Raw genomic sequence first — 23,414 nt, 5'->3', positions numbered from 1 at the left:
GGGAGTGTTGCTTGCTGGGTGGGAGCGGGCAGGGGCCTGGCATGAAGCAGGGCTAATGCAGGCTGGGGGGCGGCTCCCCGCGGGGACTTTCCCGGCCTGATCCTTGCCCTTCCCGCGGCACGCTGCAGCCTGGCTCCCCTCCCGGGGCCGCGGCGGGGCCGGCCTCCGGCTGCCACACGAGGTGTCAGTCGGTGGGTACCAGCAGCCCCAGTGCCGGGAGACACCCCCCCAGCCCGGGCCGCCCCCTCGGCCGCGCAGCAGCCCACAGGGAGCGGGGGGTGGGGCGCACGCCTTCCCGCGGCCGTGCGAGCGCCGTGTCCCTCGGGAGAGCTGCGAGCGGCCGCAGCTGGCCCTCACTGCCCTACTTTCCGGGCTGCGCCGGGCCGGGGCTGCGGCCGCTCCCGGGGCCGGCGGGAGCGGGGGCTCGTCCCGGCCGGGCCCGCGCCGCCCCGGGAGCGGGCAGGGGACGGGCAGCGTGCGGCGGGGCTCTGTCTCTCCCAGCGCGGCGTGCCCGAGCTCGGCGCCGTGCCAAGGAGGCGGCACGGCCACCGCCGGTGTGTGTATGTGTGTGTCCCCGTAGGGACCCGGCCGGGGGGCGAGCCCGAGCTCATGGGCCGCCCTGGCCGCCCGGGAGCTGCTGCTGTGGCTGGGCTCCTGCACCCGCTATCCCGGGAGACCAGCAGGAGCTGAATGAAAGTTAAAAGACACATTTAAAATCAACAAATAAAAGGCTTTTGGTGGCTCGTTTTTTGTTGTTGTTTTGTGATGTCTTTGGTTTTTTTAAATACAGGCTATAAATAACCTGCAAAATATTTTGTCTGGGCTATTTCTGAGGGTGAAATCTCGGCCCTCTGGCTTCCCATGCTGTGGGACGTGAGTGCAAGCACTGGGTCCATCACGGTCCCATCTCAGCTGTTGAGGAGGGTCCTGCACCCTTGCTCACAGGGATTAGGGTATTTCCATGTCCCTGAACGCCTCCAGCCCCCATGGCATAGGAAATGGTCTTCCCTAGAATGGGTCTGACGGAGCCGCAGGGTAGGAGAGGGGGTAAGCCCCCCCCCAAAAAAAACCCGACAGAGGCAGGAGTCTCTGCTTGGCATGGTGCGGAGAGAACGGGGCAAGGGAGGCAGATTTTATGTTGGTATTACAGGTGCAGGAGTTGCTCCCCCTATTTTCCCTGTCCTTCCTACCCCCATGCCGGGGCCAGGGGTGGCCTGTGCACCACCCCCTGCTCCCCCAGGCTTCCTTCAGCCTCGGAGGGGGGTCTGGCTCTCCTCCATCACCTCACAGTCATGGGTACCCTGGGCACCCCCAGTCCTCCTGCAGTGGGCACCCGGTGCCCGGCCAGCACATCCCGGCCTGCACAGCCACCACAGCCGCGTTTCCGTGGAGATGGCATCTCCCGAGCCCGCACAGCCTGAGCGGGAGGGTTTCCATGGAGATGCTGTATCCAGCACGGCACAACCTGAGCCAGAGATTTCCGACGAGATGCTGTAGCCGGGACCCTTGCACCCGCAGCAGCGGCAGCTCCCTGGGCACCCAGCCACTCCTCAGCCCGAGCCCGGTGATGGGCACTGGGACATGGGCGGTCGCCACCTTCAAAGAGTTGCTGGGGCTGGAGCAGTCACCGGCCTTATCACCCATCCAGGGTGGGGGCCCTGTCACTTGGGTCGTGCTGTAATGTCACATTCTGGGTTTCCCGGAGGTAACGGGTCCCTGTCTGTCCCCAGCTGCCTGGGGAGGAGAGGGGAAAAGCCCCCATAACCCCCTGATGGCTTTGTCCCAGCTGCCACCCTGCAAGTCCCACAGTGATAATGCTGGGCACATCGGGGGGCCAGGGAAGGATGCTGGGGCTGCCGGGCAGGGTGTGGAGCACTGCGCTGGACTCCCACACCTGGGGAAACAGGGGAGCCAAGCCCTGAGCCAGCAGCGGCCCAGAGCTGGGGGTTGCCGGGCAGGGCTCCAGCAGAGCCGCGGCACCAAAAACCTCCTGGGAGGGAAATGAGGATCGCCGAAGGGGCAGGCTGGAGGCAAAGCTCGGGGGGGCGGGGGGGGGGGGCGGGCGAGGGGTGAGGGGAGGCTGTTCAGACAGATGTCCTCACGGCAGGCGGCGGCACGGTACGTGTACACGGCAGGCGGCGGCACGGTACGTGTACCCTGGCCGGTGCTACAAAAGCAGCCTTCGTTTAAACGCAGCTACCGCAGAGGTCACAGTCATGCGTTTTGCACAGAGTGAAACCCTGGTGAAAGGCGAGCCCCAGCCGCAAAGACAAGAAGCGCGGAAGCGCCGCTGGGACACACGCGTGTCTGCCGGACACGCGGGGCCGCCCCCGCCCGCCTCAGCCCCTCTGCGCTCCCCGCTCCGCCGCCTCCACGTCCTGCCGGACCTTCCCCGGCTGCCTGCCCCCTGCCCGCCCTTCCCCGGCTGCCCGCACCCTGCCCGCACCCTGCTCGAACTTCCCCCGCTGCCAGCCCTTCCCCCGCTGCCCGCTCCCTGCCCGCGCCCTGCCCGCGCCCTGCCCGCACCGAGGACGGCCCCGAGCCTCCGCCGTGGTTCCCTGCTGGCAGGAGCGGCCGCGGCCGGGTCACCCCGCGTCCCCGTGCGGAGCGTGGCAGCCCCCATCCCCGCGGCGGACAGCTGCAAGCGGCAGCCGGGGAGGCGATCCCCGGGGCTGCTGGCACTGCGCTCGGCGCCTCGGGCACGGCGTGTGTTGCGGCCAGCGGCCGGCTCTTTGTCTCTGGTTATGATTAGGAGCCCTCGGCAGCTCCCGAAGCCGGACCTGGGGGGCTCGGGGCTGGAGGACGGAGAGTACAGGAGCCGGGGTGCGGTGCTGCAGCCCCGGGGCCGCAGGGCCGCAGGCCCAGCTCTGCCCGCAGAGAGCTGCCCTCCTCCTGCTGCACGGTCCTCGGGAAGGGGCTGGAGCAGAGCCGGGGTCCCCTGCGGACACCAATCCCACTCCATTGGGCTCCTCGCCTGTTTTCTGGGGCTCCCCAGGCACCCTCAGCTCTGCTCACCCACTGTGTCCTCCCCTTCATCACTTCCCCTGCCTGCTCTTGCCCAAGCTGCCAGCTCTTCCCTTGTCTCCCAGGCACAGCACGGTTCCTCCCCGCCTCATTCCTGGAGCCCCAAACTCTCACCCGCCAGCATCCTCTCAGCCCAGGACTTCTCCTGGGGATGCTGTGGAGGAGGGCAGCAGAGGCAGCGCTGCCCCGCTCACTGGAGGCAATGCCTCATTTCCCCATGCTTTTCCAGCCAGCACGGAGGCCAGCCCATGGAGCACGTGGGGAGGAAGAGGCCAGCCCCGAGCATCTTGTGGTGCCCGTGGAAGGTCCAAGGTGAAGCAACACAAAGTCTCAAACCATGAAACCCCCTCCCCAATGCAGAAGCAGCATTGCTTTGGCCCCAGTGGCTGGGTTCAAAAATGTCAGCATCTGAGCTCATAAGAGATGCAGTTTCTCACACCAGAGGTGGGACTCCATCACACGTCCCTCCGTAGTCCCTGCTGCAAGCCCCTTCGGGGAGCTGGGGGAAGAGAGGCCGCACAGCACAGCGGCAGGCAGCAGCCCGGCCCGTCACTTCCCCCACAGTGCTTGCAGCCTTCCTGCCTGCTCTGCCATGTCCTCTAGGCATGAGCAGGCAGGAGTAGAAGGCAGCGCTCTGATGAAATTGTCATCTTTTAGCTGCACCTTCAAACACACTGCAAAAGAGTTTGTTATTGAGTGGGGATGGTTGTGGAAAGCAGGAGGACAAGGTCTGTGGTTAGAGCTGATGCCTCTCATTGGTGTTACTACACCAGTAAAACCCAGGTGAGCTGCCTGCTCACTGCAGATGGAGCAGCACAGAGGCTCCTTCTTTGGAGCAGAAGGAAAAGCCCCAGGAAACCCAAAGAGAGACCACCAGAGCCCGGGGCGATGGGCTGCCCTGACAGGAAACCCCCTCCCTGGCCACACGGCTAGTTCCTCAGCCACAGCTCCATCTTCCCAGTGATGCCCAAGCTTTGAGGCTGGGATGTCCAGTGCAGTACCAGCCTGGTGACAAGACGCTCATGGGATATACAGCTGGGCATGGCATCACAGCAAGCAGGAGGTATCACCCCCATCATCCTCCTCATGGCGCTGGGAGCTGCAAGCCATCCTGGCCCACAGCAGCTGCCACCACCCTTGCAGGAGAAGACTCTGTGATGCCCTGCTGAACTGGAGCCATTCGTTTGCATCTCCTGGCCTGCCAGCCCAGCTGGAGAGGCAGAGAGCTGCTCAGGGACAGGCAGAGAGACCAAAATAGTCCTGAAAAGGGTTTGAGGTCTCCCCACCCATGGCCTGGCAGTGAGTGGAGTGTGCCATGTGCCAGTGGTGTTGCTGTAGCCGGTGCATGGCTGGGTGCATTTGCCAATGTGTTTCTGTTTCTAGCTTGGTGGAAGAGGGAGTAGTGTGGATCCTGCCCAAAAACCAGAGTGAAGGGGTGAAATATATAGAGAAGAAAAAAAAAAAATGAAACAGTAATAACAAAAGCAGCAGCAACATTGGCTGCAGGCCAGGTCAGCGCCGAGCATTTGAGCCCCCACAGTTCCAGGGACTGCAGCCCCTTAGGTCCAGAGATCACTCCAAGCTCTTGGAGACCACTTGGGTCCCACTGGACCTGTGGAGCGCAGCAGAAGTCCTGCTGCCCAGGCAGGCAGTGAGGAGGAATTGCCGAGGCATGGCAGCAGCCCAGGGCTGCCTGCCACTTCCCGCGTTGCCCGTGGCCCAGTGGGCTCGTGGGAGTTGTGTCCCTGAGATGGGGGCGAGCTAAAAAGAGCCTCCAGCTCCACCCGCAGCAGGCAGCCTGGCTTCCTTCTGTTGAGAAATTACTGGTGAGTGCTCCCAATCGTATTTTTGCAGTGTGTATCGACAGATGATTCATGTTGGCCTTTCTGCAAGTTAGTCCATGACCAGTGTCCGATTAACCACGCCCCCCAGTGAGGGATGCTCCTGATTCCCCAGACTTTTCCGTTTCCTTGGAACACTACCATGAGAGCCACGGAATTTTTCAGCACCACCTTTTAAGGCCCCTGGGTGCAAATTATCCCATCCTGGGGATGTCAAAGTGTTAGTAGTTTCTAATTAAACCAGGGAGGAACAGAGCGGTGTTAGAGTATGCAATGGTGGGATGCGGAGCCCTCCCGGCTGGCTCCACATGTCCCTGAGTGCAATTCCCACAGGGATGGGGTGAGGTCAGCTGCAGGATAAGGCCATTACTCGAACTGTCTGTTTTTAATTGCACTGGGATGCAGATAAGGTAGGTCCTTGTAAATCCATAGCCGGTTGCATGCCTGTTTGCAGGATGTGCCTGCCCGGCTCCCTAACCACCTGCCCAGCCTCCAAAATGCCTGTTTGAGCATCTTCTCTGCCCACAGCCTGGCTGGAGGCAACAGGTAGGACAAGGCATGGGTACCACAGAGGAGAAACTGAGTAATTCCCCTCTGCAGGAAGAGTTTGCTCCCTCCTGGCCTTCCTCGGCTTAGCCCTTGCTTTCTGCTTTCCCCTGGTGCTGCTGGTCCCTCACATTCCCCCTGCTACCCCTTGCAGTGCTGCCTGCAGTTACCAAACCTTGCCCCAACCCACACGCCCTGTATGCTCAGCACCGTCCTGCCCACGGACCTGTGGCCCGAACCGCTCCCAGAGCACGCCTGCATCCCCACAGGGGCAACATGCATCGTCTCCTGCCTGAGGCTGTTGTGGCCTTTCCAGCAAAAAGAAGAAGAAGAGCTCAATCCCTTTCTGTAAGATATTTTTCCCTCCCTGAGGCAGAGGAAAGGCTTGGTGCTGAGGCTGCGGAGGATGCTCCCGGCAGCAGCAGGTGCCACCCCAGATGTGCCAGTTGGGGGGACACCGCAGCCGCCTGAGGGATAAGCCCACCTCTTGGGAAGCCCAGGACATCACACGGGCTGAGCTGGGAAGAGATTTTGCCATCCAACAGGCCAGGTCCTGGGCAGAAGAACGGCGCTGGAGCTGAGCGGCAGGTCCCAAATGCACTCCCCGGGGCAGCACCACACCGCAGGGGCTCAGAGCAGCACGGACCCCACGGCGGCAGGGAGGGGACCCCGCCAGCCCCTCTGGCACCCACGAGGGGCCCAGGGAGCCGCAGTGCAGGCGCAGCACCGTCCCCCTCCAGAGCCACCCTGACGCCCCAGCACACCCTGGCGCTGTCCCGCGGCGCTCCTGCGTCCCCTGCCCCGGGGCCGCCCCCCCCCCGGGGCGGTGACACCGCGACCCCTCTGCCCCGCTGTCCGCTCGTTCCCGGCAGGACGGGCCCCGCCTTCCCCCTGTGCGCCCGCGGGACCAGTCCGTGCTGCACGTCCCTCCGCAGAGCCCCGCGCCGTGGACGCGGGGGGCCGCAGGGAGCCCTGCCCTCCCCCTGCCCGCCCGCGGCAACGGCGGGGCATGGCGGTGCGCGGGGGCTGGGGAGGGAGCCGGGCCGGAGGCGTCGGATGGGGCGGCGGGGCCGGAGCGGGGGGAAGGCCGGGCCGCGGGGCCGGGGGCGAGGCCGGGCGCAGGCAGCGCAGCCCGTGTCAGGCGGCGGGGCAGAGGCGAGCGCGGCGGGGCGGTGCCTGCGCAGGGCCCGGGCAGCCGGGACACGGCCCAGGGCGGCGTGGCGGGGCCGGGCAGCGAGTGCCCACCCAGCGGGGCCGTGCCGGGGCGCTGCGGGGCCGCCGGTCCCCGAGGCCCGTGCGGGGGCCGGGGGGCGGCGCGGCCGCGGGCCGGGCGAGGCTGTCAGTTACCGGTGCGGTGCGGGCCCGGAGAGGCGGCCGGGCCGGAGCAGGCCGGGGGCGCGCCCGAGGTCGCTCCGCTCCGGGCACCGCGGCGGGGGGCGGGGGGGGTGGGTATGCGGCGGCCGCCGGGCCTGCGGGCCCCGGTGCTGCGGGCGAGGGCCGGTGAGAAACTTCCAGCCGCCGCGCCGTGCCGCGCCGTTCGGTGCCCCGCATGGCGCGGGGGAGGCGCCTCGACCCCCGCCCGGGGCCGCGCCAGCCCCGCAGCGCTGCCCGCCCGGCGAGGCACCGGGCCCGGGGCGGGGACGGGGGGAGCACCCAGCGCAATCGCCGCTGGCGCGGGGGTCCCGCGCCCACCTCGGCCGGGCAGGCGGCTCCGCGGCCGCTCTGCCGGGCCGGACCGGCGGGGCTGCGCCCGGGGACACCCCCCGCAGCGGGCACCGGGGACTGCGGGCGCCGCGCTTGCTGCCTGCGCTGCCCGTCCAGCGCTGCCCGCTGCCGGGCTCCCAGCCGCTGCCCGGGCGTGGAGAGAGCGCCCGCCCTCGCCGCCTCCTCCTCCTCCATCCTCCTCGCCGCGGTGCGGAGCGAGCGCCGCTCCCCGGTGCGGGCTCCGGTGCCCCGGCGCGGGGTCGGGCGTGTGTGTGCGTATGTGTGTGTGTGCGTGGGGCTCCCACCGCGCCGCGCCGGGCCGTCCGCGGAGCGCGGAGCGTTGCGGCCCCTCCCCGGGCGGGAGCGGCCTCCCCCCGCGCCCCCTCCCGCGGGCTGTGCCGGGCGCGGAGCCCCCTCCCTCCCCGCCCGTTCCCTCTCCGGACTCGGCTGGCTCCGCACAGCCCCCCCGCGCGGGCAGGGCTGGCCGCACGGCACGCCGGGAGCCGCAGTCCTCGGGGCGGCGCGGCGGCCGGTCGGCCGGCGGCTACCGGACTACAGCTCCCGTCAGCCCCCGCGGCGGCGGCTCGCTCTCGCCCTCACACTCCGGCTGCCGCTGCCAGTGTCTCCGCCGCCGCCGCCGAACCGCCGCTCGCAGCGCCCAGTGTCCGACCCACCGCCTCGGGCAGGGGCCCGCCTCGGCCCGCCGCCCCCCGCTGCCCGCCCGGCTCGGGAAGCAGGTGCGTGCCCGCCTCCCGCCGCCCCGCCGCCCCGCGCCGGACGCCCGGCCCCCGCTGCCCGGGCACCCCGGGCCCGCGCGGCCCCGCACCCACCGCCGCGGGGGGGGGGAGGCGGACGGCAGAGGGCGGCCCGAGCCCCCCGCCCGGCCGGACCGGGTCGCCATGGAAACGGTCCCGGGACACCACCGGGGGTGGCGGCGGGGGGGGCTGGTGGTGGCGCCGGGTGGGGAGGGGGGCGGGCGGTGGCGGTGGCGGCGGCGGCGGCGGCGGTGGGTGGGCGGGTGGGCAGCGTCCTGCGGCGGGACAGCGGGCGGGGACGGCGGGCACTGACAGCGCCGGTCCGGGGGCAACGGACGGGCGGCGGGCTCCGCTCCCTGCCCCGCGACGGCGCGGCGTGCCTCTGCCCTGCCTCGCGCGGCGGCTCCGGCACCGGCGGCACCTGCCGCTCCCGGGGCGGCGCGGGGGGTCCCGGGGCGGCGGGGCGGGGCGGCCGCCAGCGGCGGGACGGCGGTGCCGGGCGCTCGCGGAGTTTGGCGGCGTGGCCCGAGCCTGCCCCGGCAACCGCCGTGCTCGGGGCCGGCCGCGTCGGTAGCGGCTTCGGGGGCCGGGCGGGCGGGCGCCGGGCGATGGCGGAAGAGCCCTCCCCGGGGACAGCGCGGCCGCCGCCGTCGCAACCTCCATGATCGGGGCTGCCCCGGTGCGGCGGCGCGGGGGCCCGGCCGCGGCCGCCGGGGCTGCGGGATGAGTGGCGGCAGCTCCGCGCGCCGCTGGGGAGCGGCCCCGGGGGCAACTGTTGAACCGGGGCGGGCACCGTGGCCGGGGGCTGCGGGAGCCGGTGCGGGGAGCAGCGCTGCGGGGCTTGGCCGTCGGCGGAGTTTGGGGGGGGGGTTGCAGGGCGGAGCCGCCGTGTACCGGGCCGGGGCGAGGGGGGGTCCCTGTGCGCCTCGCGGGGCGCCGGTGGCGGCGTGGGGCCGTGGGCCGTGCCGCGGCCTCCCGGGGCTCAGGGAGTGGGACGTGCCGCGGCAGGGAAGCCCCCCTGGCCGTCCCAGCCCCGGGGGCGTCACGGTGCGTTCGGGCCGGACCGGTGCCACTCCTGCGCCGCCGCCGTCCCCCGAGCCGGTGCGACGAGAGCGGCCGGGCCCCCCGCCTGTGCCCAAGGTGAGGGTCGGGCAGCGGCAGGACCGGGCGGGAGGAGGAGGTGCTTCCTGCCGCCCTCACCGGAGAGGAAACCAAAACTCCTTAGGTGGAGTGTCGGTACTCGGGAGGCTTATTGCTGGCGTCTCGGTGAGCGGCATCGGTACCTCCATCCGAGCATGGGTGAAGCCGGTTCAGGAGGGCACCGTCGAGAAGGTCTTTCAGGCTGAAATAAAGATGAGGCAAGTTTCTCCTCTCAGAACATCTGCTCTCCAGCACCCTCATGCTTGCCTGCCACCACCGGAGTTGGGGGGGATCCTTGTGAGCGAGGGGCCAACACGTCCTGTGCCCTTCGCAGCATGCCCACCTCTTTCTTTCGCCATGTCTGCATCAGCCTTCCCTTCCCCACCCTGCCTTTTTCATCATCCTCGTCAGCCTTTGGGTTTAGCCAGTCCCAGTGCCAGCGCAGTGCTGGAGGCTGCATGGTGCCCATCGAGGGCACCAGCTCTGTCACTGTCACCTGTGTCTGGAGATGCCTTTCTGGGGGGGTGTCGGAGACCCGGTGCTGGCGCAGCTTGGCCTTCAGAACAAAACCGCCCTTGGGACCTCTGGGCTCTGGCGTGCCAGCTTGTCTCATGGGGACAGGAGGCTGTATTTCCTGACAGCAGGAAATACTGCTCTGGATGCAGTATTTCGGATGGTCTGCACCTTGTCAGATACTACGTTTTTTAACGCTAGCCTCCTCAGTGTCTCTTTTATTCCAGTTCTTAAAAATTTGTGAGAGTGGGCTTTCATGGGGACAGCCTTGCTGTCTCGAGTGAGCGAGTGTTTAGTGACACCCATTGCACCACATCTGGGACTTATTATGAACGGACTACTGAACATGCAGTGAACTTTTATTTATTTTTTCAAATGGGGATGGATTTTTTCTTTTTTTATTTCCAATTCATCGTGCCGAGTATCTATAATTACTTGCGGTGTTACTGTGTCTTTAAATCAGCTTAAGCAAATGCATGTAGGCAAAGCCTGGCTCAGCTCCGCATCAGTCGGGGCTGCTGTACAGCCAGTGGGAAACCAAAACCGAGCTTGGGGCTGCCGCGCGGGCCACAGGCCGGACCCTGCGTCTGGCACTGTCTCCCACCACAACGGGCAGTGAAGGTGGCATGTCCTGTCCGTGCTGCGTTTTTTTCCACCCCAGTTGGTGGAGGTCAATTCTGCTACAGTTTCTGACCTCTGCATGAGTGGTAACATAATATAAGATAAACTGTTTCCTTTTCTTCAGTTTTCTTTTTAAAATTTTTCCCTTGCTATGTATCACACCTGTAGTGAGTCCTGCGAGAGGACTGTCAGGATTTTTTTGATTTGATTGTGTAATTTAATTTTTATTTTTTTTCAAGCAGTTGGCTTTAAAGGGTTTTCTGAAGCAATGCTCAGAGTTAAGGCATCTCAGGCACCTCTCAGGATTGGTGCTCACTCTGTACCTCTGTACCTCAAATGGATGCCCAATAATCACATAAAAAAACAAATATAATTTCTTGCCTGTGTTACTAATGGCAACAAAGATTGCCAAAGTGAACAAACTATTGCAAGTGAAGGAGACCATTCCCCTCGATGCAGACCGTTTCCTTCTGGCCCATTTGAGCCTCTCTGAATTGCTGCAGGGGCATGTGCTGCCTTATTCCACTTCTTTTGCTCCCATCAAAGTGGCCGTCTCGTGGGCAATGCACTCTTGAGTGGCAAGTCCTGCTTGAGTTTCCAGCAGCCCGCCTAGTTTTGTATTTGGTAGCCATCTGGGGGAAGGAAACCCTGCCTGCGAGGTTTCGGTCCTCTCTGGGAATGAACCTTACAAAGGTGTCTTGTGCGGGTGTGTTTCCAGGGTCAAAGTGCGTCCCTCCCGGCCTTCTGCAGTGCCCCCTGGGCAAAGGAGCCGTACAGCACCGCGGAGAGGTGAGCTGCCGCATCCTCCCGATCTCTTGCTGCAGAGGGATGTGTTGGGCTTTCCTCTTTTTGATACCGTAGGGCTGGAAAGTCTCCCTTTCCTTCCTCTGTGCCACTGGCCCACTTAATGCAGCAGCCGAGAGCGCTGCTGGCGCGAAAGGAGGCACCGCTGACGAGCAGCGTTTTACTGTGTCTGTAAAGGTCCTGCAGCCCAGCCGAGTGCATTGCTTTGTTTGTCAAGCTGCACTGAGTTCCTACCGATGTGATCCACTATGAGATCTCTGGAGCTGGCTCTTGGCCTCGTGAGGCTTGCGCCGTGGCTGCTGCTCATGCAGCAGGGAAAGGCGAAGCTGCTGTTCGTCCTGGGGAGCTTGTGCCGTCGTCTGAACCCTGGCTGCTTGGCAATGGTGCATATTGCCACTTGTCAGGCCCTTGCTGGAACGCTGTCATGCGGTGCTCTCCAACCTGTGTTGGGGAATAATGTGCCTGCCCATAGCCCAGATGCAGGGAAGCCTTGCACTGGGGGATTTTGGGAGTCTGGCTGCTGGCGTTTTGGTAACTGTCATCTTGTGCCTGCGTAGTCAGCGTGCAGCTGAGACAGTGGTGATCTGTTGGCATGTAGCTCACGTGTTGGTGCTGGGATGGGGGAGAGGAAAGGTAAGTGTCTTGAAATCCAAGTCATTTTAGTATTTGGAAATTCACAGAGCAGGAAAATGCATGAAAAACTTCTTGTGGGGGGGTCAGGGAAGCACAGTCCTAAAGTGGAATGTGTTTGCACTGTGGAGAAGTGGGTTGGTATAAGCTGTACCTGTGAGGAACGTGGAAAAGCCTCTCTTTCTGTACCCCTGGGTCTTGGTCCACCCAAATTGCCATAGAGTTGAATGACTAGAAGATCATGGCTCTGGTTGACCTGACCAAAGCAGTACAAAAGTGAGTTAGATTAGGTGGCAATGTAGATGTGACATCTGTTTGGGCAAATGCCAATGGTACAAAACGCTCCAGTAAAAAAACAAACTGCTATCCATGGCTGGAAGTTAGGTGTCAGCTCAGAGAAGTTGCTGTATGTATTTGCCAACATAAGCGCTTGAGAAGCTGAGTGTTGAGTCAGGTCAGAGAACAGATCTGGCTGAGTTGTCACTGTTATTTGCAAGGTAGGGAGGAGACTGGATTTCAGTGGGGTAGCTTGCAAATCTGTTGTGCAAATCCTGTACCCCTCTGCCCTGTTAACACTGGGGTGGGAGGTGTGTGAGGTGCAGTGTTGCAGTGGAAAACTTGATTAGGAAGCCTTACCTTGGGCAACTCAAGTTAGCATCCCTGAGAGCTAGGGAGCAAGCAGGATTTTAAGAGGGGTCATCTTGGAGGTTATGTGGGCTTAATTATCTTCAGCTATGTGGGAGCTGGTAGGTGAAGGCAACAGCAGCCTGTCCTGCCACCCTCAGCTTGACCTGTGTTGAAATGACAGTTGTTTCGGTGCTGTTGTGATTTTAGTGCAAGGAAGATTTGTCTAGAGATAATTATTAGAAAATACCCATTCCCGAAGAACTTAATCTCAGGAAACTTGTTTCCATCAGCTGGACAGTGGTATTACATAACAGAGAGTAATTTCTTGACTTAATCCAAGGGAACTTCCACCTGTAGCTGAGCCATCACTAACCTGAGTAAAAGCATGCTTTTACTACAAGGAAAACATCTTCTGCTTTGCTTTTTCTGGAGCCTGGAAGAGAGACTGGTTTGCAGAGTAGCATCCTCTCCTTTTGCAAAATGATGAGAGGTTTTGCCTTAATGAACAAAAAATACCCCCGTTCTTTTAATTCACCACGTTAGTTTGATTAAAAACCTCTCCAAGGGCTTGTTGTTGGTGGTGAATGTGTTCGGCACCTTGTTCACAATTCTTAGAGCACATTTTGTTTTGAGAGGTGAAGGAGCTTTAATACCACATGACGAGACTCTCCACACAAAGTGCTGTGTTTATGTTCTTATTTCATTCTAAACTAGTTTTCTTTGGCATTACTTAGAATTGGCTGGGCACCTATTTAGCTAAATCAAAATAAGACTGTGGTTTCATATATACTTCCTTTGGCAGACGTGGTGATTAAGCAGATTCTGTGCCAGGCTGTGCCCTCTCTCCTTCTTGGTGAACCTGACCAAGGAGCTAGTATGGGTTAAAACCAGTCCAGCCACAGGGGAAAAGGGGCAGGGGGAAGAAAAGGTTTTTAACAGAGATCAACTCCCTGATCAAGTTTACCAGGACCCTGCACATTTTCAGTGACATGATTGAAGTGGCGAAGGGAAAGAAGGGCTTCAAAAATTTCTTCAACAGCTTCTTCTACTCGAAGGCAGGCATGTGAAGCCATGCCCTAGTTGTGTTCTCCAAGGGGTTCCTGCTAGTTTAATTACATCTGATTAAAGTCATTTTAAGCTGCACCAGTGAAGACAAAAATTTTGCTTGGTTTCCTTGTGTCGACTCGACTAAAAGTGTGTTTTGACCCAGGAAGGCTGCAGTTGCTCTTTCTGGGTTGGCATTGCATTGGGAAGCTGCTCATCCTTGCATTTCTCAATAAACTTCCTGGGCTGCCTTCTTAAGGGTGCTGCTCTTTTGCTGTTCGTGCTGGTTTGCACTGGAGACCACGTCTGTTGTTTTGCCCCCAGTTTATTCCTTCTCTGAGTTAAAATATTGATGCTTTTTCTCTTCTGTTCTTCTTCATTCCCTGTGAAATGCCTGTCTTTGGCACGTGTCCCACATCGTCTGTGGAGGATAGAGGCCAAGAATTCATGAAACAGTGTCTATCTCTGTTACTATGTCCTGCTGGCTGTCTTCTCGTGGCCATTGTGCCTCCTCTGTTGACCGGTTCTCACTCAAGTACTCAAAATGTGCTGTTTCTCCCAGCTCCTTGTACCACGCCACTATCATTTTTCCCTTGCCAAGCCCGTTCTCGGGTCATGCCTGATCTGTGCTTAGTTGAGGCTTCAGCTCATCTCCAACTCCTTCCTGTTCTACATCGTGCAGCCGCGTGCATCCCCTTCCCCCATTGCACAGAAGGTCCCTTTTGATATCTTCTGAAGCATCTGTCCTGCCACTGTGCTTAGGGGCAGAACTTTTCTCTTTCCCTTCTTTCAGTTTAGCCTAAGATGGTGAAATCCCCGCAGATTGTTTGTTCCCCTATTTCCTTTATGTTGCATTTCTCTCCAAGCATCACAAGACTCCTCCCCTTCCTGCTCCAAGCCACCTCTCATTCTCTTTGGGTATGACCCTGCTCTCTGTCTTAGCGTCTGCCTGGGTCTCCCTCCATTATACAGTATTTCTTCCATCTTACGGTTTGTGTCTTTTAGCAGGTTTCCCCTTCTTCTCCTGACCTCTGATTTCCCTAGTTTGTTTGCTCACTTGTGCCCTCATATGTGCAGATGGGTCAGTTGCTTCTTTTTCGCAAACAAGCTACCTTGCCCCGATTTCTCCTGGGTGCCTGACCCTTCTTTCCTGTCTGGAGGATCCTCACTGGCATGTTTGGGCTGGGGTGAGGATGGCTGGCAGCAGCTGTGTTCAGAGGTGTCATTCAGTTCCACATCTTGATCCCTTGAGCTGCTGCCTGGTAGATCCCTGCGTGGCTCGTTTCAGCATGAACGGATGGTGCAAGCTGCTTCTTGTCCTGTTCAGTCCTTCTGTCACCAGGAGGTTTTTCAGGGAAAAGACAACCGAGGGAGATTTGGGATCATGTGTCACTTTCAGCTTCTTCCCACTCTCACCCGCTGCACCAAGAGCATTGCTGTGGCTCTATGCCTGCTTTACTTTCGTGTGTTTAGTATTTCTCTGAAGCGAGAACCTCTTTGACAGCATCTCTCTCTGCCTTTTGGCGTCAGTCCTACTTGGTTCGACCAAGTCCACTTGTTAGCACAGTAGAGCCTCTCTTCCTTCGTTGCTTTTTCCCTGATAGGACTTGAGCAGCAAAGCTGCCTTAATGCTTGAACACCCAGTGCTGCACGATTGGCTGCAACGTTCTCCCTCAAAAGCTCCTCCAGCCGACGGTGAATCTTGGATGCTCATGGATCTCTGGATTTCCTCATGTTTTCCACCCGTAATCATACTGAATACCAGCACCTTCCTGACAGAGGGAGGGGATAATCACTTGATGGCACTGACGGCCCTGTTGGCAAACCTCTGCTCCCCTGCAGGGCACCCCAGCTGCCTTCTTGTTTGAGGCTTTCCCCCTTGAGCCCGCTGTGTGCCGGTTTATGAAAGTTATATGAAGCTATGGGGATGCCAGCATTGTAACAGACCATCATGAAGAAGCTTGGTCTTGCGGCTCACTACCGGGGTCTGGAGGCTCCTCTGGAAGGGGGAGAAGAAGAGTGGAGGACTCTTTTGAGGGGTGCATATGTGTGCAAAGACACCTGTGTGAAACTCTCAGGGTAGCTAGAGGTTTTTGGCAGTAACATTGTTTAATCTGAGGATGAGCGTACCGTGGATTCTGTCCCAAGGCGCTACTGATGTCTTCTAGCCATCTTCCAGGCACAGGTGTAGCATTTTGGGTATTGCACCAAACCTGCCTGACAGCGAAGCTGCGGATGGCTCTTTTTCAAGCATGGTTGAATGCGAGCATCCCAGGGAGAGTTACTAATCCTCTGTTTTTCTTTTGTAGGCAGAGTGGCCCCGTGAGCCCCAGCAAGTCCCGGTTGGTGACGAGCAGCTGTCATGATCTCTACAGCACCTCTTTACAGTGGGGTGCACAACTGGAGCAGCACAGACCGGATTCGCATGTGTGGCCTCAACGAGGAGAGGTGAGGTGCGTGGGCGGCGTGGTAGGGGAAGGAGGAAGAGAGTGGAGAAAGTGCGTTAGGGATCGGGAAAGGCTACGGGAAGGGAGCTGGTGCTGGCTTAACCTGTTCTTCCTATGGTGTAAAATGGACTGAGGTGCGAAAGAGCTGCAGGGAGGGGATGGGTGTGTGGTTAAACAGTGGCATTCTGTGCTGGTCCCCACATCCCGTGCTCCAACAAGGAGGGCGCACAAGCAGAGCATGCTGGAGTTCTCTGCAGAGGAGCTGCTGGCTGCGTGTAGCTGTAGTGCATCCATGATGTTGGTGGGTGATGAGGCTGAGCTTTCTGCATGTGCTGTTGGCTTCAGCAGACGTGTGCTCTTAACTGCCAGAGAGGGGAAGAGCTTGACCCACTGCGAGCCAAGTAGCTAAGACCTGTCGGCGGTGACCCAGGAGGGTTAGTACAGACCAAATGATTAGAAGGGAGAGTTGTGACACGCCACCAAATAGGAGATTAGGGAGGATTAGTGACTGGGAGGCAGAATCGATCAAGATGAGTTCTTGGCCTGCCCCGTGGCTTTGCATCACCTTTTTATTCCACAGCTCTTGGGGGAGTTCTCAAAACTGATCAGTTTGTGGCTTCCTTGAGGCTACTACGTGTGTTCATTGCATTTGCCAGAGCCAGAAAAGTTTGACGGGCTTGAAGGCAGCACGCACCTGTCGTTCCTGACTGTGGGTGTTGAGGCTTTTGGCGGCGAGTCCTCCGAGGGCCGGTCAGAAGAGCGGTGGGACAGGGAAGAGTTCAGACTGTGGCTTGAGGCAGACATGCGGGCAGAGATCATCTTCAGCCCTCAGCAGCCGCTTGGCCTGCTGTGTGTCCCTCAGATAAGAGCTGGGGATGGCGTTGCCCTCCGCCTCTCCTAAACCAGGTGGAGCTACTCCTAGTTGACAACAAACATCAAAGCTCGGGGTGCGAGTGAGACGGGCACACCGGGCCGGCTGCAGCCGAGCGCTGTCCCGTGGCTGCCCGCCCCGCTTGGGGCCAGGTGGGAGGCAGCTGGCACCGGCTGGCCGTGCCGTCCCCGTGCCCTGCAGCCGGGTGTGGCGGGCTCCCCACGCCGCGGCACGGGCCGGCCTGTGGAGGAGCGCCGGTCGGCGGCATTCGGGGCCGGAGGCGGGGCAGGCCGCAGCACCGGGGCCGGGGCTGCCCTCGGGGCCGTCCCGGCAGCTGACAGGGCCTGGGCCCGGCACGGGGCAGCGCCGGCCCCGCCGCCCTGGCAGGTAGCCGAGGGCGGGAGGAGGCGGTGCCGGTGGCGGGGAAGGGCCGGGTCCCGCTGTCCAGCTCCCGGCCGCTCGCCCGCCGTGCCGCGGGCAGCCAGCTGCGCTCGGGCGCCCCCTGGCGTCTCACCGGCGCGTCGCCCGGCTGTGTGTGGCGGGCCCCGGCCCCGGCCCCGGCCCCGCTCCGCCCGCGCTCCGCCCGGCCGGCCGCCGCAGGGCTCCTCGGGGACCGGGCTGCGCCGGCGGGCTGGCTCCGGGACCCCCGCTCCCCGCCCCGCAAAGGTCCCTCTCGGTCCGGCGGGGCCGGGTCTGCCCCAGCGCGGGGCTGGGCCCCGGGGCCTGGCCACGTCCGGGCCCCCTTGTGCGGCAGCCCGAGCCCCGCCGGCTGTGCTGAGGCGGCCTGGCCCCTGCCAGCCCGGCCCCCGCGCCACAGCCCGGCCCGGCCCCCCATCTCCCCTCGCTAGTGACAGGCCTCTCCGGCCTGCTGTGGCCGGTCTGGGCTGGAGGGGCCCTGCCAAACTGCTGCCGAGGGGGCAGGAGCCCCTCGAAGGGACCAGGCTGTCACGGGGGTTGTGAGGCAGCCCGGAGCGGGGTGCCTGTGCTGGGGCTGCGGGAGCCTGAGGAGAAAGCTGGCTCCTGTAGCTTGTGTCCATTACTTTGTGGTGAAAGCCTGGGGGTTAGGGGAGCAAATCCAGAAAAATCATGTCGGCAGCAGAAGCTGAGCTGGAGGTTGGTTCCTTCAAGAGCAGAGAATCCCTGTGGGGTAAATACTGCTGGGGCAGGAGTGTCCCAGGCCAGGGCATTGAAGACACAAGCGCTGTCTCCTGTGCAGGGTTCTCGCAGATGCCAAGAACAACTGTCTCCTCGGTGTGCTCCATTTCCACAGAGCTCACAGTCCGTACCCCAAATTCAGGCTTTCCGCTCAGAAACTGTCTTCCAAAGCGAAAGGGTCAGACGCGCAGGCCAGCAGGGCACTGCACACCGAGGCGGCTGCCCGCACCTGCTGCTTCTGTTACGGACGGCTTGAGCCCAGATAGCTTTGGCGCTGGGGGGAGATGTCCACCTGTGGCTGGCGGGGAGCAGCAGGGCTGGGCTGGGGAGTCCCAGGGCAGGGAGTGAGCGTGGCTGGGAGACAGAGGAATGGGGAGTGCGGAGGTGCCTGTGGAAGAAGAGAGGGGCAGGCTGGGGCTCGGGGGAGGATGGGACTGGAAACGTGTGGTGGGGCAGAACAGGAAGCGGAGGGGTTGGGAGTGGATGTGTGGAGCCGGACTGTGATGCAGCGCAGCCAGGGAGGGCTGGGCTGGCCCATGGTGACACCAGGGTGTGTGTGCCAAAATGGCCATGGGTAAGGAGGGTGCACAGAGCTGCTGTGCCACAGAGAAGGTCTTGTCAGGCCCGTAGGTGGTGTAGGGTAAGCATTTCTGTGTGAGGAGGTGCTATCCAGCGGGCAGAGCTCTGGGAGAGGGAGGCCACAGTGGACAGCAGTGTTCCTCATCCCCTCAGCCTGCAGTGGCCACATAACCTGTGTTGATGAGGAGCTAGCTACCTGGAGCAGGCATGCTGCTTCAGGCTGCCAGCTGATCTGCTGTCCCATGCAGGGACAGGGAGGGGTAGGATCCTGGGAGGGTGTCTTGGGCTTTCGTAATGCTGTGTCTTGTTCCTCGACTAGGAGAGCCCCCCTTTCTGATGAGGAGTCTAAAACGAGCAGCTCCCAGCACTTGGGGTCTCAAGAGTTTTGCGTCAGCAGCAGCCTTTCCGAGGTGAGCTCCTCGTGTGCACATCTGGGTTCAAGAAGGCATTCCCTGGTGGAACAAGCTAAACAAAAGCATCTACCCTAATGGGTCCTGCAGGCTCCTTCTTGAAGGTGGTGCACTTAGGTGCAGTAAGGCAAAGCAGCGCTCTAGTTTGGCAAGAACTGTTTGCCATTTCTGCCTCTGTGTCCTGAGCGGGGCATAGAGAGAAGGTCCTGCCTGTTGTGCTAGGAGCCACTTTCACAGCTCTCAGGAACACCTTCTTCTCCCTTCTTGTTGCAGGTGGAGCTCACAGCAGTCAGCAGTGGTGGCAGCAGTGCCCAGGGGCTGGATGCTGATGGCAAGGTGGAGGAAAAGCTGGGGCCCAAACTGGAAGAGCAGCCACCTGATCCCAACCCAAACCCTGAGCGTGTGGGAAAGACTGTGAAAGATGATGCCCTGGGCCCTCTGGTGAGCCAGGGGGATGGCAGAGGGCAGGAGCCTCCAGTCCCCAGAGCTGCTGAGCAGGAGAGCGGTGGTGCTGATGCTGCCTGGACACTTGCAGAGCCTCGCAGTGACAAGCAGGCTGATGCTCCTCCAGCCTGCTCCGTGGCTCCAGAGAGCGAGCCTGCTGGGAAGGAGAAAACCACCCCAAGCACTGGAGCACAGGGGCCAGGCACGCTGGCAGAAGGGACGTTGTCTGTGGTTGTCTCCAGCTGCAACACCTCTGCCTCCACTCCTGCTACTTTTACTTTGAACAGAGTGTGCTTTCCCACATCTCAGGCCCCTGCTATGCAAAAACTACCCCTGACCTTTCAGGCTGGGGCAGTTCTGAGCCCGAGCCAGTCACTGGTGTACATCCCACCACCCAGCTGCGGGCAGCCACTCAGTGTGGCTACGCTGCCAGCCACCTTGGGGGTCTCCTCCACCCTCACCCTCCCTGTCCTGCCTTCCTACATACACGAGCGTTGCCTGCCAGGCATTATCGCTTCCCCAGAGTTGCGCTCCTACCCCTACCCCTTCTCTGTCACCAGACCCTTGGCTTCAGACGCCAAAGTGGTGTCTGTGGAGGTGAATCAGTTTAGCTGCCCCTCGCCCTCGGGTGGAAGCAGTGCCCAGGCTGCTGCTGAGGGCGCTCCCTCATGCACCGCTGGCCCTTCCCTCTCATCCAGCCAGGCTGCGCTGGCAGCATCGTGCGGGAGTGCTGCTCCGTCTTCCGGCACTGGTGCACACGCCAGAGCCCCGGCAGCTCCCGAGCCGCAAGTACCGGGGGCTGCCACTTCACTCTCTCCTCTGAAGTCCCCTCCACAGCTCGAGCGTGAGATGGTCTCCTCTCCAGAGTGCAGCGAGATGCCTCTCGATCTCTCCTCCAAGTCCAATCGTCAGAAACTGCCTCCACCCAGTCAACGCAAAACACCTCCTATGCCCATCCTCACACCCGTGCACACCAGTGGCAAAGCTCTCCTCACCACAGTCCTGTCCAGGTCCCAGCGTGCAGCCCAGACTACGGGCAGCAGCGTCACCTCGTGTCTTGGCACCACCCCTCCCTTAGTCATCTTCCCTGAATTCCTGCGCAATGGCGAGCAGGGTTCCTGGGTGAAGAACACCACGCTCATCAGCACCATTCCAGGCACCTATGTCGGCGTCGCCAACCCGGTGCCTGCCTCGCTGCTGCTCAGCAAGGACCCTGGCATGAGCTTCAGCAGAGATCCGCGCCACCTTCCCAAGCAGGAGCCTATTTCCATCATTGACCAGGGAGAGCCTCGCAGTGCTGGGGTTCCCTGTGGGAAGAAATCCAACCAGGTCAGCACAGAAGGACAGCAGGATCCCGCCAGGAGACTTCATGGTAGAGTTGCTCCAGGAGCTCCTTTGTGTCAGTCCAAGGACATGTCCACCTGGAATCCTGGCCAGGGAAGTGTGTACCCACGATGCCCTGTGAATGGAAAGCCTTCCAATCCTCAGCTTCTGCCTCTTGGCTGGTCTCCTTATCATCAAACCCCCCTGCTTTCGATCGGCATCTCTACAGCAGGGCAGCTGCCCCCAAACCAGAACAGCTCCTGTAAGCCAGCTGGTGCAGGTGAGCTCCCAACATTCCCGAGCGTGCAGCCCACAGAGTCCAGCACAGCTGCCCAGAGCCTGCCGGAGGGGCTGCCCAGGCTCCCACCCGAGGAACGGGAAGCTGTAGCCAAGAGCAAGAGCTGCCGGGCCTTGCCCAAGCTCTATGAGGAGCCAGCCAATCCAGTCCCACTGGTTGCTGGTCCATCTCTTCAGACCAGTGCTGTGGATGTGAAAGGGGGGAAGGGGAAGCTGGACATTCCACAGAAGAGTCAAGAGTGTGATCGGCCAGAGGCTGACTCCAGTAAGGAGGGTAATGTACAGACTGAGGCTCCTCAGGGGAGCTGTAGCCGCAAACAGTTGGACGCAAAGCCTAAAACCCAAGTGTTAGCAGCATATTTGTCGCATGATCTGCCTGCAGCTGGGCAGCAGAGCCTGCGAATGATTTCAGAGGTGCCCACAGAGAGTCAGCGCAAGGAGCTAGGCTGCGAAGGCTCCCAGGAGCCACCAGCAGTAGAGCCCCTCCAGTGCGTGCGTCAGGTGGATCTGTGCAGGGTCAAGAAGGAGCGAGTGGAGTGTGACATGTCATTTACCTCTGGGACTTGTCTACGAGCTGGGACTGCTCCCCAGGCCTTTGGTGAGGTCAAACTCAAAGGAGCAGGCCAAATCAAGCAAGAGGGCAGCGTGCACTGCAAGTCCAAGCGGCAGCATGGTGGGGACGCCAGGCAGGCCCACAAGAGACTGAAGTGTCAAACCCAGGATGGTGAGGAGCCCTCAGGCAAATCGGGGAGCCGGAGTGCGCAGGGCCGGAAGGTAGGTGGTATAGGCTGGGCCTCTTGGGTTATGGCAAAGGTTAGCAGGCGAGGTTGCAGGCGAGGAGGGAGCTCTTCACAGAGGAGGGCACAGCTGAGTGCACAGGGCTTTCCGCCCATGCTCTTTGGCATTACCTGGCAGTGGATTAATGTACCCGTGTCTGCAGGTTATCTAGAGCAAAAATGGATCTGGGGTGTCAAAAGTGCTGGAGGGCACCAGCATGATGAGTAGGGGGCAGCGTTTTGTCCCTTCTCCTTTGCTATTCCAGCTCAGTCATTTGGCAGCTCAGGCTTCAGTCCATGTCCTCCATTCACAGTGGCGAAAACACCATGACGATCTGCATGACCTTGGCAAGCGAGAAGGCCGAACCAGCCTGGGATCAGGGCAAGATCACAACAGTCTCAGGGTAAAGCGTAAGCGCAGGAGGCCAGCAAAGACGGAGTTCCCATCGCCAGCACACCGTGGGGACAGCCACGAGGAAGGTACCCTTGTGAATGGCAATGTATTATTGCGGGGTCAGGCTGCAGCGGTTCCTGTCACCCTAATGCCCATGTGGCCAAACTGTTGCTACTCTGAAGCTGAACAGCCTCTGGAGCTAGTGGCTTCCCGTAGTGGGTTGGGATCCAAAACAGAGCTGCGATGTGATGCTGAACAGCCCTTCCCAGGCCAGCAGACTTGCGTGGACAGATCTGTAGCATGTTTTCTCAAGGCGCAGTTTTCCCCACAGGTTACCTTGAGAAGAAGCCCAAGAACAACTTTCGGGATTTCATTCCGGTGGTGCTGAGCAGTCGGACACGCAGTCAGTCGGGTGAGTTGGTGCTAGGAGACCCAGCTGGGAGTCCTGGGTGGACTGTGAGCCTTTCCCTTTTTACGTGGCCTTGTCCCTGCCTTCTGTCCTGCCTTGCAGGGGTTTTCTTGTAGATACTCTTGGCTTTTTTGTCAGCTAGAGATCTCACTTTGTTGCAGGAAGCATCGCTGGCTCTTCTGCTGGTGTGACAGGAGAGTGTGATGTGAGCGGTCAGGAGATTTTACCATTGTTGGAGGAGGATCAGGAAGAAGAGGAGGAGGAAGGGGAGGAGGAGACATCCTTGAAACGTCGCAGGCTGCGAAAATCCCACAGGACATCACACTGTCACAGTCGCAGGGCCAGGGACAGGTCTCTGTCTGAGAGGAGCAGCTGTTACACGAGGAGGAATCGGGAGCTGCCCTGGAGAGTGGAATCACCCAGGCAGCTGTGGGAGCCCAACGAGGAGGAGGAAGATGACAGCCACATCAAAAGGAAGAAAAGGAGACGACAGAAAAGTCGGAAATACCAGACGGGGGAATATTTGACCGAGAGAGAGGAGGAGCGAGTGGGCTACCCCCACAGGAGGCGAAAATCCAAAGCAGGTACAATCTGGGAAGGGGGGTTCCAGTATCAAGCTGTGGCCCAGCACGGGGTGTTGTTGTTTTATTGCTTTTTTTTATTACATGTGGGATTTTGGTGGGGATTTTGTTAGTTTTTTTTGGTAATGATGAAACTCGGTCATTATTAATGGTTTGATGTCCACAGCGTGGTCTGCTTCAATTGATCAGCTCTTCTTTCAAAAATATTGCAGTAAATTTTGGAGTAGGAAACAGCAGCTTGTGTGCCTAATTAGATACTGATCTTACTCTCAGATTAAGAGAGAGGGCATGGGAAAATGAGAATAGGATGAGGTAGCACAGTGAAATATTTCTGGACAAGAATGGGCCCCTGGGAGTAGTCAGCATTCCTGGCTGAAGTGGAGGGACATGGAGCCATCACAATTCAGCTGGGCTTCTTTACATTTTGTCTTGCTTTATTAAGGCAACTTGCAAGCTTTCACCAAGGAGCACAAGGATGA

At 60.6% G+C, this 23,414-nt stretch overlaps 1 protein-coding gene across 5 annotated transcripts in view; it reads left to right on the top strand.

Moving 5' to 3' along the window:
* Positions 1-7,718: 7,718 nt before the first annotated feature.
* LOC129785562 (BCL-6 corepressor-like protein 1) overlaps positions 7,719-23,414 on the top strand; it is a 31,119-nt gene continuing 15,423 nt past the window's right edge. For all 5 annotated transcript variants that reach the window (XM_055818029.1, XM_055818024.1, XM_055818025.1 and 2 more), the window contains exons 1-7: positions 7,719-7,852; positions 15,559-15,697; positions 18,621-18,711; positions 18,985-21,549; positions 21,866-22,031; positions 22,277-22,357; positions 22,516-22,938. In XM_055818029.1, the coding sequence (XP_055674004.1) occupies positions 15,612-15,697; positions 18,621-18,711; positions 18,985-21,549; positions 21,866-22,031; positions 22,277-22,357; positions 22,516-22,938 (3,412 nt within the window). In that variant the 5' untranslated portion in view covers positions 7,719-7,852; positions 15,559-15,611. The remainder of the gene's footprint in view (positions 7,853-15,558; positions 15,698-18,620; positions 18,712-18,984; positions 21,550-21,865; positions 22,032-22,276; positions 22,358-22,515; positions 22,939-23,414) is intronic.

The sequence above is a fragment of the Falco peregrinus genome, chromosome 13 (assembly GCF_023634155.1).
Source record: "Falco peregrinus isolate bFalPer1 chromosome 13, bFalPer1.pri, whole genome shotgun sequence".
NCBI classification, from domain to species: domain Eukaryota; kingdom Metazoa; phylum Chordata; class Aves; order Falconiformes; family Falconidae; genus Falco; species Falco peregrinus.
Note: the sequence above shows the minus strand (reverse complement) of the source record. Positions and strands in the feature narration are given on the sequence as shown.